We start from the raw sequence: 15,708 nt of genomic DNA on the forward strand, positions 1-15,708 counted from the left end.
GCTGAGAGGGAATTAAGAGCCTCTGATGTGAGGAACCCAGGCTGATACAAGATGGACTAAATGGACAATGGCTAAGGGATTTAAACCGGGAAAGGGAGGGAGGGGTTTGGGAATCCGAAGGGTGTACAAGCATACTTTGATTATTTTTACTGTTTTTGGTTTTTTTTTGCTTTTACATAGGGGAATTTGTGTAAGGGAAATTGGATCGACCTTAGCAAAAGCTTTTAAGCATAATGATTATTATATATAAGTTAAAATTTCGATATATAAATTGAATTAAATATAATAACAAACTACGGTTAAAAATTAGGGATAAGAACTTGTTGAACAAATATTTGGACATGGAATACAAGAAGGGGAGGCGGGGAGAAGTCGCGGAAGAAAGCTATTGAAAATTAGGATTTTAAATGTTGAATGTTTTTTCTTTTTTTGCTTATTTCTTTCTCTTTTTTGCTTTCTTATTTTCTGGTTTTTGTGTATTTTGTGTATTTTTTGAAATTATAATAAATATCATTAAAAAAAAAAATAAGGGAGAGAAGAATAACAGTGACCTCATTGTGGGAGTTTACTATAGATCCCCAAGCCAAACGGAGGACATAGATGATGCCTTCCTGGAACAGATGGCCAAGCATGCAAAAGGAAGGGAGATAGTAGTAATGGGGGACTTCAATTACCTGGATACAGTGGTGCCTCGCAAGACGAAAATAATCCATTCCGCGAGTCTCTTCATCTAGCGGTTTTTTCGTCTTGCGAAGCATCCCTATTAGCGGCTTAGCGGATTAGCGCTATTAGCGGCTTAGCAGCTTAGCAGCTATTAGCGGCTAAGCGGCTATTAGCGGCTTAGCGGCTTAGAAAAAGGGGGGAAAGGGGAAAAACTCGCAAGACGTTTTCGTCTTGCGAAGCAAGCCCATAGGGAAATTCGTCTTGCGAAGCGCCTCGAAAAATGGAAAACCCTTTCGTCTAGTGGGTTTTTCGTCTTGCGAGGCATTCGTCTTGCGGGGCACCACTGTATTTGTTGGATGTCAAACTCAGCCAAGAGCATAAGGTTAAACAGATTCCTCACTGGCCTTGCAGACAACTTCATTGTCCAGAAAGTGGGAGAAGCAACAAGAGGAACAGCCATTTTAGATCTGGTCCTAACCAATGTTGATGACCTGGTTAGTGGGGTAGAAGTGGAAGGATCATTAGGCGCGAGTGATCATGCTCTTCTGAAGTTTACTATACAGCAGAAAGGAGCAGCCAAGCATACTAGGACTCAATTTCTTGACTTTAAGAAAGCCGTCTTCATAAAACTTAGGGAAGTGCTGGGTGAGATCCCATGGACAGTAATACTAAAAGGAAAGGGAGTTCATGATGGCTGGGAGTTTGTTAAGAGGGAGATAGTAAAAGCACAACTTCAGGCAATACCAATGAGACGGAAACATGGAAGGTGCCTAAAGAAGCCAGGGTGGCTATCTAAAGAACTTTTAACTGAGTTAAGATTAAAAAAGGATGTGTACAAACAATGGAAAAGGGGGGAAACCACCAAAGAGGAATTCAAACAAATAGCCAGCACGTGTAGACACAAAGTCAGAAAAGCTAAAGCACAGAATGAACTCAGGCTTGCTAGAGAGGCTAAAAGCAACAAAAAAGGCTTTTATGGGTATGTTCGTAGCAAAAGGAAGAACAAAGAAACAGTGGGGTCACAGGTGGGGTCACATGGTGAAATGCAAACAGGGGACACAGAAAGGGCTGAACTCCTCAATGCCTTCTTTGCCTCAGTCTTCTCCGATAAAGAAAACAATGCCTGACCTGAAGAATTTGGAGCAAATGATTCAGCAGAGGAAACACAGCTCAGAATAACTAAGGAGATAGTACAAGAATACTTGGCTAGTTTAGATGTATTCAAGTCTCCAGGGCCAGATGAACTGCATCCAAGAGTATTAAAAGAACTGGCAGATGTGATCTCAGAACCACTGGCAGTCATCTTTGAGAATTCCTGGAGAACAGACGAAGTCCCGGCAGACTGGAGGAGGGCAAATGTTGTCCCTATTTTCAAAAAGGGGAAAAGAGAGGACCCAAATAATTACCGCCCAGTCAGTCTGACATCAATACCAGGGAAGATTCTGGAGCAGATCATTAAGCAAACAGTCTGTGAGCACCTAGAAAGGAATGCTGTGATCACCAATAGTCAGCATGGATTTCTGAAAAATAAATCATGTCAGACTAACCTGATCTCGTTTTTTGACAGAATTACAAGCCTGGTAGATGAAGGGAACGCAGCGGATGTAGCCTACCTTGATTTCAGCAAGACATTTGACAAGGTGCCCCATGATATTCTTGTAAAGAAGCTGGTAAAATGCGGACTTGACTATGCTACCACTCAGTGGATTTGTAACTGGCTGACTGACCGAACCCAAAGGGTGCTCATCAATGGTTCCTCTTCATCCTGGAGAAGAGTGACTAGTGGGGTGCCACAGGGTTCTGTCTTGGGCCCGGTCTTATTCAACATCTTTATCAACGACTTGGATGATGGACTCAAGGGCATCCTGATCAAATTTGCAGAAGACACCAAACTGGGAGGGGTGGCTAACACCCCAGAGGACAGGATCACACTTCAAAACGACCTTGACAGATTAGAGAACTGAGAGGCACAAATACAAGATGGGTGACACCTGGCTTGAGAGCAGTACATGTGAAAAGGATCTAGGAGTCTTGGTTGACCACAAACTTGACATGAGCCAACAGTGTGACGCGGCAGCTAAAAAAGCCAATGCAATTCTGGGCTGCATCAATAGGAGTATAGCATCTAGATCAAGGGAAGTAATAGTGCCACTGTATTCTGCTCTGGTCAGACCTCACCTGGAGTACTGTGTCCAGTTCTGGGCACCACAGTTCAAGGAGGACACTGACAAACTGGAACATGTCCAGAGGAGGGCAACCAAAATGGTCAAAGGCCTGGAAACAATGCCTTATGAGGAACGGCTAAGGGAGCTGGGCATGTTTAGCCTGGAGAAGAGGAGGTTAAGGGGTGATATGATAGCCATGTTCAAATATATAAAAGGATGTCACATAGAGGAGGGAGAAAGGTTGTTTTCTGCTGCTCCAGAGAAGCGGACACGGAGCAATGGATCCAAACTACAAGAAAGAAGATTCCACCTAAACATTAGGAAGAACTTCCTGACAGTAAGAGCTGTTCGACAGTGGAATTTGCTGCCAAGGAGTGTGGTGGAGTCTCCTTCTTTGGAGGTCTTTAAGCAGAGGCTTGACAACCATATGTCAGGAGTGCTCTGATGGTGTTTCCTGCTTGGCAGGGGGTTGGACTCGATGGCCCTTGTGGTCTCTTCTAACTCTATGATTCTATGATTCTATGAAATAGGCATGGATTCGGACCAACAACTGAAGTGGTGACTGCTCATCTGAATCACAGCTAACTCCTGGATCACCCCACATTTCATATGAATTCCAGGAGTTGGAATTATCTCAGGGCTGTACTGCTCAGCTGAATTCGCTGTTCATACACGAGCTTTGCACACATAAGAGCAACGTTAAATGTAACACCTGTTGAACCAAGTTCACCCTCAAGAAGCAATCACACCTTTAGAACAGCATGTGAGACATCCTTTTCTAGTTCTTCTAGGAGAAGCAAGAACTCAGTTTCTCTCTGGAGAGCTTCTGGAACTGTTTTCTGGAATGATTGGAGGAGAGAGAGAAAAGAAATTGGAATATGTATTAGAATAGGTATGCAAATAAAATACCGTATTTTTCTGTGTATAACCCCCCCCCCCCCCATGTATAACACAACCCCTATTTGGGGGGACTCAAATTGATGAAAATGGGGGAAGACAACCCCCGTTTTTAACATTATTTTAGAGTAAAAAAACCTAGTCTTATATACAGAAAAGTACGGTATATCTAGTGAGAGCTTCTTGGTAGACATTTTAGATGCTTTAAAGCTTTTAGGAGGTGGGGAGAGATTGCAACTTATTTCCTAGTCTACTTTGATACTTCCTGCTCAAATAGACTAATTTCAAATAGACAGGCATTCAGCCAACACCTTTTACTTGCCAGTACTTATAAACTAAATATTTGGTTCAATTAGTTTAAAAAATGACAGCTACAATCTAAGGGAACAATTTATGGAAACCTTGCAGAGAGCTGGAGGGTGGTGCTTTTGGCGGGGGGCATTGCCAAATCTAAAAGAATGTTTTTGCCCACTGGTTCAGTAAGACTGCCAACTTTCTTACTGAGTCAACTCCTATGACTATGCCAGCTACTTAGCACACAGAAACGAAGCAGAGGATTTTCTTATCACTTTATCCCCATGACAGAATCTATATCTGTGTAAGTTCTGCAAGTCAGTCTGCCTTTCAATGAACAAGGGCAGGAACATCAAAAACTTAGAACTGCCACTGGCGTTTTGCAAGAATTGAAAAGAAAGCATCATTATATGCATCGTTTTGCTATTTGAACAGAGCTAGCTATTTTGCATTGTGGCCTATCCATTCAGAATATCAACAGGACTTGCACTATCAAACTAATTGAAGAAGAGCATAATGTTACAGTCATAGCCAGGCATAGCCAAACTCAGCCCTCCAGATGTTTTGAGACTACAATTCCCATCATCCCTGACCACTGGTCCTGTTAGCTAGGGATCATGGGAGCTGTAGTCCCAAAACATCTAGAGGGCCGAGTTTGCCCATGCCTGGTCATAGCCAAAGCCTTTTTTAATAGCCTTCCAATTTGTTTTGTAATTACTAAAACAGCAGCAATTCTCAAACTTCATTGGGTGCTACAAAATTTCTCAAATTAGGACAGAAGTATGGTGCTGTGGGTAAAAGCCTCAGCGCCTAGGGCTTGCCGATCGAAAGGTCGGCGGTTCGAATCCCTGCGGCGGGGTGCGCTCCCGTTGCTCGGTCCCAGCACCTGCCAACCTAGCAGTTCGAAAGCACCCCCAGGTGCAAGTAGATAAATAGGGACCGCTTACTGGCGGGAAGGTAAACGGCGTTTCCGTGTGCTGCGCTGGCTCGCCAGATGCAGCTTTGTCATGCTGGCCACGTGACCCGGAAGTGTCTCTGGACAGCGCTGACCCCCGGCCTCTTGAGTGAGATGGGCGCACAACCCTAGAGTCTGTCAAGACTGGCCCGTACGGGCAGGGGTACCTTTACCTTTTTTATTTTCTTAACTGGAATGGAACAGATTTTTTTTACCTGCTCCCATGCAAGCCACGTCTGCAAAACAAGGAGCCAAAACCAAGCAAGTTTTTGAGGACTGTGGTTCGATCCACACCTACAAGGAGATATCCCCAAATTAGTCATTTTCCATACTAAATTCATTTATCTAGAAATCTCAGTAACTTTTGAACTGCTTTGAACTGCAGCCCTAGCAAGAGCAGCTCATAACCCCCCAAAGCAATGGTGCTCAAAGCTCTACCACAATCGAATCCATTCTTGAACAAAGGAAATTCAAAGGGAGACTACAAGATGAAAGCAGTAAATGGCAGTATATCAAGAGGTTCAGTACTATTCCTTGTCTATGGAATTGCCACAATCATTTGTGATAACTGACTTACAAATGTCAGGATACCTGTATTTTCAAACATTGTTTTTTGTGAATCGTCCCTGTTATGTAATTCTTACCATCTTCACATTTCTGCATTCCACTTCCTTCTTTCCTCAAAGTTCACAATCACTCTTCCCCTCTGCAAATATCTATGTTCCTACTATTCAGGATAACACTTCATGTATCCAGTGGTGAACTGGAGTTGACAGAAGTCAATATCATAGTAAATTTGTTACTCAATAACCTTTGTTATTTGTGTTGCAAAAGATTAACACTGCTGCCCTTTTGAAATTAATAAGGAACACACTCAAAACATACTTTAAGGCTGCATTCACTTACCTGGGAATAAGCCCCACTGAAAATAATGGGACTTTCTTTGGTGCATCTATGTACAAGACTGCACTGTAATATTTTAAAACTTGCAACTTTTTCACACACTTTCAACTGTTAGTTACCAAAAGTCAATGTAGTGCTCACCTTAGATGAGAAGGGCAGACTATTAAAGCATGAAGGATCCTTTCCACTTTTTCACAGCCATCTTCCTGCCACCGGTGTAACTGAGGAATGCAGGCCTGTGCAAGTTCCCAGTCTTCCCTCTTCACACAATCACAAAAAAACCAGAAGAGCCGTTCCAGGGATGCAGATTCCTCCTTACCAAATGGATGCATCTTCCTGCTTCAAAATGCAAACAAAAGACTAGAACTCATCAGGTCCTATTCTTAAATCATATCTGTCAAACATTCACTTACAATGCACTTCCTAAAATGAGAGATGGAAATTTACAGAAAGATTCATGTCTAGAAGTGGAACTTTAGTCTTTCCCCACACAAAGTTAGAATGTCTAGCAGGACAGACAACTAACCTAATATATTTGATTGTCCACATAAACAAACAAACAAACACTTTTATAAAATAACAAGAATAGCAATTGTCTTGTTTTGCCCATTGAAAATCCGTCAAAACATTTGCAGGTAAACAGATGAGAGTGAAAACAGGAAAGTGGAAACTGCAGGTGTCTAGCCTTCCCTCAGGCCTAACAATAACAAGTTGAGAGACTAAGCTGATCTTCAGTGGAAATACAGGGGACAGTATGGATGCAAGGGAAACAATAAAAAGGGGTTAAATCTTTGTGAGGATATGGAAATCTCTGAGGGGGGTGGGGTTGAGCCTGAGCTAGAGAGAGTTAGCAAATTCTGCATTAAGATGAGCAAAACCTTTTAGCCCAGCAAGAATTACTCCTGCAGGTTAAAAAAACCCCCCAAAACTTTAAGTCACCTAGTGGACTCATTAATAAAGCAAGGCTCATTTATTCTATCTGAACAGTTCTTATGGTGCCACATTCGACTTAACTGCTCTGTGGGAAACTTTCCACTGCCAAATAAACTTTGCCCAGCTACTCTATGATGAATCAAGCCCCCCTTGATCATGCAACTTGCTCCAATTCACATTTCAGTTTCTTAAAGAAGTACCTTGAGGGGCACTACTATTCAAGTATCAAGCTTAAAAGTAGGTACCTTCACTCAGAATTACGTCCCACCAAACAAGCTCAGTAGAGCTAACTCCAAAGAGGGCAAAGGAATGTAGCATTGACGTTCCGTGGCTGCTTTTTATACTTGACAACTTTGCTAAAAGGTTACTCTCATCACGTGGGGAACTGTTAATTTAAAAGCCTGGCTATATTTAAATAACCACCCGCAACAGTCTACTAGTGCCTTCCTCGCTCGTCTCGGCAAGCAAGCTGCCGTGCCCATCTCATGTGAACTTCTCCGCCTAAATACCCCCGGCAGGAGGCTCTCCTGCGTCCTCCTCCGAGTCTCTTTTCACCCAGCGGAGTTTTTCCTTTTCGCCCCCACCCTCCGCATACTTTCCCCCGGCATGCAAAGGCAGCGCAGGCAGCGAACCAGCAACTCGTGCCTCGCATAGGACCCACCTGGAAGAGAGGTCCAACCGCCAGTAGAATATACTCGCCTCGCCTCAGGAGCTTATCCTACTGTCATCAGCGCTACCTGCACTCCCAGACAGAATCAAGTCCGGTTGCCGCGGCCATGTTGAAAAGCTAATCAGGTGATCGAAGCGACAGGCGGAACAACCGGCTTATTGGGCAAGGGGGACGCCATCTTTCTCTAGGGCAACGAAGCCCAACAGTTGCCATCTCTGAAGCGGGCAAAAATATCACGTGTCTGGAAAGACGGGCGCTCGTGGTCCGCATAACGTACAATTTATTTACTGATTTTTAAAATTTTGTATTCATCCGAAGATCACGTTCTCCCTCATCCTCTCTAGTTCGGTTGGCTGGGATTTACCCAGATTTACCATACAGTGCTCCTTTATTCCACTAGCTGGCCGGATCCCTAGCTTTCGTTATAAAAAATAAAATAAGCTAGTGTCTCATCAGGCAAAACGTGTAGGCCTTCCGAGCCATTCTTTTTTTAAAAAAGCTACTGTAGCCTACTGTCATATTTTAATGTTGCTAGCCAATGAAGCAAGTAATAACTGACTGACATTTAGGAAAGCAAAGCACACAGACTAAAATGTTAGACTGACACACCTACTATCTGGAACTTCTTGATTCATTTTGAAGTCTGGAGGCGACCTCAACGGAGAAATGGTTGTGGCCCTATAGAAAACAATTCTGAGATTTAGGGTTATTGCGTAGCTGTGATTGGGCCTGTGCACCCAAAAACAAAAGGTAGTAAGTCTCTCCAAGTCATCTTTTACATCAAGAAAATGGGTCACCCCAACCTTTGCAAACATATTAAACAGTTAACATGCCAATAATTAATGCTAATAAAATTAATCATCAAGAGAATGTGGGGTATTTTATATGGCTAAGTGGTCTAATATTGTTGTACTCATATTGCTAAGAGGGTGGAAGAGAGTACAGTAGTTTACTACAACCCTGCAGTGCAGTTCAGAGAATCTAGGACGTATATTTCAGGAAATACCTTTGTGAGACCTACATTACATGTGAATACATCTAGTCCCTTTGGAGGGAGGTGACTCTTTACAGTGTTTATTATTAGAGCTTCTAATAGCAAATAACTCTTTAGGTCAATGAAGACTGCAATCTCTCTTACCTGGGAGTAAGTCCTGCAAAACTGAGTGTTACTTGCTTCTGACTATATAGGATTGTGATGTGTAGGGTGAAAAAACTTGTTAAATTTTCATTTCTTTGGGTGCCGTTTACTTCACCATTCAGGTCTGATCGTGAACTAATTTATTTCAGCCTTGTTCTCAGTTTTAGTGCTGTTCAACACAGTGAATTTCATGTACTTCCAGGCATTATTTATTTATATGCCATTGTATGTGACAAGGGTACAAGTATAACCTCTATTATATATGTATAAAAACTGTTGTTGTTTTTGCACCTCTGAAGCCAGTCTTTGAAACTTACTGGTTGATCAATGGCAAAATGAACAACTTCCCCTATTCCCAAAGCATTATGTCAAATATTCTTCCCTCTTATTCTGTCCGGCATCCATCTGAAGATGTTGACTGTTGTGTGACTCAGCTATCTGCATGGGTGGTGTCTAACTGGTGTTTGCTACAGATAATGTTCCCCACTACATCCTCTATTCTGGCTCTTTTGTTTGTTTTGCTTATAGGCAGGAAAAGAACAAAACTTTTTCCATAGACTTCTAAGCAGTCCTGAGTGTAACAGGCCAAAAAAAATGACAGAAAATGACAGGTGCACAACTGTAAGTATTGAAAAACCTACTTTCTACTTTCCTGCAAGCCTATTTATTTGTGTAAGTATGTAAAGAGGAAGAGGTGAATGAGTTTTTATTTAACTTATTCATTTTAATGTTACATCTCTTTGAATCCTGAAAAAAAATATCAGATATGGATTTGCCTGCCAGTGCTAATCCCGTAAATGTCTTTGTTTGGCTGCAGCATCCACATTGTTCAGACAGAGTGCTATTAAATGCTTCTGATGCACTGAAATCAGAAGAAGAAAAAGAGGGCTCATAGAGTGGGAGGCCAGACAAACTGAATCAGTCTGTTCCCCTCTGCGAGTACAGCAGCATACATTTTCCCCAATTTGTTGTTGTTGTTGTTTAGTCATGTCCGACTCTTCATGACCCCATGGACCAGAGCACGCCAGGCACTCCTGTCTTCCACTGCCTCCCGCAGTTACCATATTGTAAATAAGCCAAGCGATTCTCTACCCATTTTAAGTGACTATGTCAGTGAAAGGTGTCAGTCAAGGCTGCAGTTCCTGCCAACCATGAAATTATTAGTTGTGAGATAACATTATTGTTTTAGATGTTTGAAACTGTTTTAAGTCCATTTTTATTTTTCGTTTTTAAAAAATCATTTGCCACCTTGGCAAGAAGGGCAGGATATAAATTTAATAATAATAAATTGCCACGGAATGCAGTGAGACTTAAAGGTAAGGGTAAAGGGACCCCTGACCATTAGGTCCAGTCGTGACCGACTCTGGAGTTGCGGTGCTCATCTCGCTTTATTGGCCGAGGGAGCCGGCGTACAGCTTCCGGGTCATGTGGCCAGCGTGACTAAGCCGCTTCTGGCACAACCAGAGCAGCGCACGGAAACGCCGTTTACCTTCCTGCCGGAGTGGTGCCTATTTATCTACTTGCACCTTGACGTGCTTTCGAACTGCTAGGTTGGCAGGAGCAGGGACCTAGCAACGGGAGCTCACCCTGTCGCGGGGATTCGAACCACCAACCTTCTGATTGGCAAGTCCTAGGCTCTGTGGTTTAACCCACAGCACCACACTACCCGAGTCCCGCAGTGAGACTTACTTCTGAGTAAATCCATTGAGAACCAGGCTGCATAAGAAAAGCTACTGCAAAGTACTTCTACGGATGGCATTTTAAGATTAAGATTCTATAGAAATAACTGGTTAAATTGAAAATGGAAAATGTTTTCCAACTGTGAGGCTTTAGCATAACCAATGACGGTCATGAAAACTTTTAAAAATGCATATCAAGTAACCACACCCATCTAGATTGAGAGCTGCATGCTAAAGACAAGCATGAACAATTCCAGACTGAGAAAACACTATATTTTTGTGCTACAAATGGCTTGGTGTTTGTGCAGGCATTGTGGTGCAGTACAGAATCAATCTGCAAGGAGCTTTTATTTTTGGAATGAAGCACTTTTCAGGAGCAAATAGTAGATCTAGATTGTTTGTGTACTATGTAGAGAAAAACAAGCACTCAGTCTCCTTTGATTCTAGAATAAAATGTCATGTGCACAGCTTAAGAGTCATCCAGTACAGCACATTTTTGTACTGGCAGTTCATTATTGCTCTGGAAGGTGTTTGGACACACATTTCACACATTCCAGATTACATTCCATTCTGTGATCAGTGCTTTTTCATTGTCTAGCAAGTATTCATGCGATAGGTCCCCTCACTCCATCTCTCCAAAGGACTGGAGGGAAAGAGTTCAAAGTTATGCCTGAATACGAGATTAGTGGTTTTGTCCATGGAGTATTCAAGAAGGTTTCAATGAAGGATTGCTATGCCTCTAGTGAGCAAGGAATGTGGCACCTTTGACCCTCCAGATGTTGTTGGACTCAAGAGCTCCCATCAGCTGCAGCCAGCATAGCCAATGGTTATTTTAATACATCAACATATGGAGGGCCACAGGTGCATTATCCCTGCTGAGTAGCCATCTCTCTTAAACAGGATTTGGCAGTGGGTGTAGGGTGGGAGGAGATTGTAATGTTTCAAAAACTGTCAAAGTATTTACAACCAGAGACCATGCTTTAGCATATAAATAAAAAAACAATAGTTCTGAAATAAGAGGCATATTGTTATGTGCTACCCCAATCTCTGAGTAGTGAGAAATTCCAGGAGTTCCAGTGCTTACCTAGGGTTTGGCTTCCTTGAAATGAAAGTCAGTGGAGACAACACTTTCTTTAGGATCAGGGGCAGCATTTCCCATTTCATCGCTTGTGTCCTCCCCTGCAGTTTTATCCTCACAAAAGCCCTTTGAGGTAGCTAAGGAAGAGAGAGATGGGTCACCTATTGAGCTTCATAGCTTAGGATTTGACTCCGTGGCTGTGTATACACCATACATTTGAAGCACTTTACCTCTCACAGAACAACAATTTCCAGCACCCTTAATAAACTCCAGTTCCTAGATTCTTTGGGGGGAAGTCATGTGCTTTAAATATATGTTATGTGTACATAGCCACAGGTCTCCATTTCCAGTCTGACATTGTAAGCATTGTATTACACTGACTGTTCACTACACATTTATTAAGTCTAGAGCAGGGGTCAGCAACCTTTTTCAGCTGTGGGCTGGTCCACTATCCCTCAGACCATGTGGTGGGCTGGACTATATTTTGAAAGAAAATATGAATGAATTCCTATGCCCCACAAATAACCCAGAGATGTATTTTAAATAAAAGCACACATTCTACTCATGTAAAAACACCAGGCAGGCCCCGCAAATAACCCAGAGATGCATTTTAAATAAAAGGACACATTCTACTCATGTAAAAACACGCTGATTCCCAGACCGTCCGTGGGCCTGATTGAGAAGGCGATTGGGCTGCATCCGGCCCCTGGGCCTTAGTTTGCCTACCCCTGGTCTAGAGTAACCCAAGTGTGAAACGAGGTTATTCAACCTTTTCGGGCTTGAGGGTACATTTGGAACTGTTGGAGGTACCATAAATATCCATTTCATGGAAGAAAAACAGGTGATGCTCACCCACCCCCATAACATGCAAAACACCTAGTCCTCCCCACAAACTCTCCCAAATAAAACCGAGACAAAAAAAAGCAGGCAATCTTTCTAAAAGTCAGCTCCCCAACCAACCAAAAGCCAAAAAAACTACTTTAAAAAATTGAGAGGGGTCAGGGCCTTGACAAGTGCCAAGGGGGCTGTCTGAAAATGATGTAGTGCCCACATTGTGGGCCCCAGGTGTAAAGGAATGCTTTCATGAGGCAGTGCAATCCTCAGCAAGACCTACAGTCCAAGGTAGTTCTTGTGTACAGCTATCTGGGTGTAACCCTCAGTGAACTCCAGTTAAAAGGTTTGAGCTTCACATCCATTTTCCTTTCTCCTACAGGGTGGCTCTTTGGATGAAAGGCTGTAGCTCAGTTGTAGGTAGAGCACTTGCTCTGCATGCATAAGGTCCCAGGGTCAAATCCCAGCATCTCCAGAGAGGATTGGGAATGTCCACTGTCTGAAACCCTGGAGAGCCACTGCCAGTCACATTATTCCAGTACCAAGCAAGACGGACCAATAGTCTGATTTGGTATAAGACAGATTTCTATGTTGTTGTTTTTAATGCAAAGCTTAAAAGACAGGTACACCTAGGAAGAAAACTCCTGTATTACTATTAGTAATAGAAAAATATGCAGCTTTGTATTTTATTGTACAGATGTCATTTTCAAACACATATTCAGAATTATTGTTTCCCCCATTAGGTGGAGAAATACGTCGGTGAGATTAAAGGAGGACTAAGGCCAACCATGAAAATCACTATTATGGGGGTAATATGCCCTGCCCCCAAGAGGCAAGTGTGTCAGCCGGCATTCTAGCAGCTGCTTCATGGATGTATCTGGCGATAATTGCTCATAGGTGCAGACCTATTGAGGAATAGCATTAGCTGGGCAAAAAGGGAGGGATGGTATTGTCAATATGGAGAACATCAGAGGAGCACTGAACATAATTCACTATTTTTGAGCACTGTAGCTCAACAGAGCATAACTGACCATTCTTACTTCACACATCCAGACACTAGTCCCTTCCAATTCTAATATTCTATGATTCCATAATTAAGTCTCCTGTGAACCCAAAGTAATCACTCAAAAAGGTGGCTGCCTGCTGGAACTCTGCATGCTTCTTCCAATTCGCCTTCACTGGGGATGGGTAAACTTGCTGACCCATCTCTGCTTCAGTTGTGGCTGGAGCACTGAATCATCCTGATTCATCACAGAATTGCCTCTACTGTCACCAAGGCTCCCTATTGCCCCTCCGCATGAGCCAGTGCTGTGTGCTTCCATCCTTCCCATTGGGAGGGCAGGGGAAATGGGTCGTAATTTTGCTATAATTGTTTGTTTGACTGGATCATTCCAACACTTCTGATGCAAAGATGGAAGAGAAATAGCTGTTCCCAGAGGAGGCATTCCCAGAATAATGTCCCATGCACAGGGCCAGCCCTACCAGTAGGCAGAAAGCGGGAACCCAACTCCTTCTGTAGCCTCCAGCTGTTTCGTTCTGTTGCTGTTTTGTTCTGCCTTGTCCCTTTAATCTAGCCTGCTGCTTTATGTGCACTGCAAAAAGCTATCCCATCACCCCTGGTGCTGAAGGAAAATTAATCTGCATGTCTGGAGCTGTTTAAAATTTGCTTGAGTAGCCATGCTCAATGCATCATCGCCGCATATATCTGTGCTGTTTCTTACAGAGCTCTATGATGATGTCACACTAAAAAGGCAGGCTCTGTGTCATATCTGATGTATGTTTCTGGACAGCTCTCATAATGCTTTTTCAGGGTCTAGGCCAGTGCAGTTTAGCTATTTTTCTCCAATTGCAGCTGGAGGTAAGCATTTAATGCAGGGTTGGAGAACCTGCGACCCTCCAGAGACATTGCTGGGCCAACCCCAGTCTGCATGGCCCGTGGTGAAGGACGGTGGGAGCTGCAGTTCAACAGCATTTGGAGGGCCACAGGTTTCACATCCTTAGACTAGGCCATACTTACCCTGGAAACAAATATGACATTATAATGCCATGGCATGTGATAACTGAGCTCACTATCATGTTAGATTGCTGAATTGTTACTTATCACATGTTCATTCCTTCAAGTTTTTCAGTGACTTTGCTCTGTGACCCCTTGGATGCCAATCTGGACATTGGGCTGTTGCTTGCGGTCAGCTTTCTTGAGAAATCCATTGTCCGGAATTCACGGATTGGTGGGAAATGGGGTAAAGAGGAAAATACCATTCCTTACTTCCCATTTACAGCAGGGGAATCATTTAAGGTAATTTTACTTGATAGTATGGGAGACAGATATATAGATAATGATATAAACTGCCTAAGACCCTCTGGCCCAGTATTGTATTGTTTTGTATTGTATCTGGCTCAGTTTTGTATTGCTGTATTGTTTTTAACACTCGATGGGGAGCCGCCCAGAGTGGCTGGGGAAACTCAGCCAGATGGGTGGGGTATAAATAATAAATTATTATTATTATTATTATTATTATTATTATTATTATTATTATTATCTCCTTTGACTGACAGCAGCTCTCCAAGGCCTCAGGCAGATTTTCTCTTTCAACTCTTCTGATCATCTAACTATAGGAGCTTGGGACTAAAGTTGTGGTCGTGTTTGTAATAAACATGTCCTCTATTTGCTCCATTTGTATTTACAGGATCAAAAGGAAGACCATTTATTTATTTATGAAGATATTACTAGGCTGTCAAGTCATAATAAAATATGGTTGTCATTTAAGTAGGACTTCCAGTGTAGTATTTCCAATTCATTTTCAAAAGCATCTACGCATAATCAAGTCCCATTAAAATCAATAAGCTTGCGACTCATTATTTTGTGGGTGCCCAACTTTATTGGGATTGCTGTCAGGCTCTGCCCCTGCCACCCATGGATCTCCTTTGTTTTTTTCAGATGGAGCTCTTGTGCGAGCATCAGCAGATTCGGGTCTTGCTTGATGGACGTCAGCTCTGCAGTTTCACTCACCGCGTGCAGCCTATGCAAAGGGTGACAGCTTTACAAATCTCCGGAGACATCAAGCTCACCAAAGTGGCTTGAAGAAAAGAATATATAATCCCCTATCTCCCCTTGGTTGGTGAAGAAATGTTCTCCTTATGCCATTGGATGTTGTTCCTTACTTTTGCTCTTATGTGTGCTTCTTGAGATTTTAAATGAAGGCTGAGCTCTATAAATAACCCTATTATAGCTTGATAAGTTGCAGCAATATATTTCAACGTGCATTCTTTTACAGCTGCAAGCAGCACTTTTGTCTATAGCTGTTTACACATCACTGGCTTAAAACTCAGATTCTTTTTCTCAATTCAGATTAAGCTGGTTTGAGGGGAAACGCATCAGAACACAGTATTTCATAAGAAATGACAGGATAGATTTGAAGCGTAGCTATCATCATGTGTACACTATTTCCTAAACCAGCAGTGGGAGGATGTAGAGTTAATGAGACTATGTACACAGCCTATG

At 42.7% G+C, this 15,708-nt stretch overlaps 2 protein-coding genes across 9 annotated transcripts in view; one reads left to right on the forward strand and one right to left on the reverse strand.

The window, feature by feature from the left end:
• ZFYVE26 (zinc finger FYVE-type containing 26) overlaps window positions 1-7,608 on the reverse strand; it is a 49,956-nt gene extending 42,348 nt beyond the window's left edge. For 3 of the 4 annotated variants that reach the window (XM_079950356.1, XM_079950355.1, XM_079950353.1), the window contains exons 1-4: window positions 7,472-7,608; window positions 6,019-6,216; window positions 5,190-5,268; window positions 3,578-3,667 (exon numbers count right to left, since the gene is read on the reverse strand). In XM_079950356.1, the coding sequence (XP_079806482.1) occupies window positions 3,578-3,667; window positions 5,190-5,268; window positions 6,019-6,209 (360 nt within the window). In that variant the 5' untranslated portion in view covers window positions 6,210-6,216; window positions 7,472-7,608. The remainder of the gene's footprint in view (window positions 1-3,577; window positions 3,668-5,189; window positions 5,269-6,018; window positions 6,217-7,471) is intronic. The other variant, XM_079950354.1, reaches the window with a different exon arrangement.
• Window positions 7,471-15,454, forward strand: LOC307202665 (galectin-related protein A-like). Of its 5 annotated transcripts, none has more exons than XM_079952832.1 (5): window positions 7,471-7,605; window positions 9,147-9,239; window positions 12,950-13,038; window positions 14,328-14,502; window positions 15,145-15,454. In XM_079952832.1, exons 2-5 carry the CDS (start codon window positions 9,213-9,215, stop codon window positions 15,286-15,288), a joined length of 435 nt encoding a protein of 144 aa, XP_079808958.1. In that variant the 5' UTR covers window positions 7,471-7,605; window positions 9,147-9,212; the 3' UTR covers window positions 15,289-15,454. The 5 variants fall into 5 exon arrangements, with proteins under 5 accessions (XP_079808958.1, XP_079808957.1, XP_079808956.1 ...); XM_079952831.1 differs by lacking the exon at window positions 7,471-7,605 and adding an exon at window positions 7,636-7,742; XM_079952830.1 differs by lacking the exon at window positions 7,471-7,605 and adding an exon at window positions 7,767-8,230.
• The last annotated feature ends 254 nt before the right edge of the window (window positions 15,455-15,708 follow it).

Source organism: Podarcis cretensis, assembly GCF_951804945.1.
Source record: "Podarcis cretensis genome assembly, chromosome: 1".
Taxonomy (NCBI): Eukaryota; Metazoa; Chordata; class Lepidosauria; order Squamata; family Lacertidae; genus Podarcis; species Podarcis cretensis.

Bases quoted from the DNA above. Each gene is read 5' to 3' on its own strand.
- LOC307202665 (XM_079952832.1), top strand. From the start codon at position 9,213: ATGACAGAAAATGACAGGTGCACAACT. The intron at 13,039-14,327 runs GCAAGTGTGTCA...CATTCCTTCAAG, and splicing joins ATATGCCCTGCCCCCAAGAG to TTTTTCAGTGACTTTGCTCT. The intron at 14,503-15,144 runs GTAATTTTACTT...TGTTTTTTTCAG, and splicing joins CAGCAGGGGAATCATTTAAG to ATGGAGCTCTTGTGCGAGCA.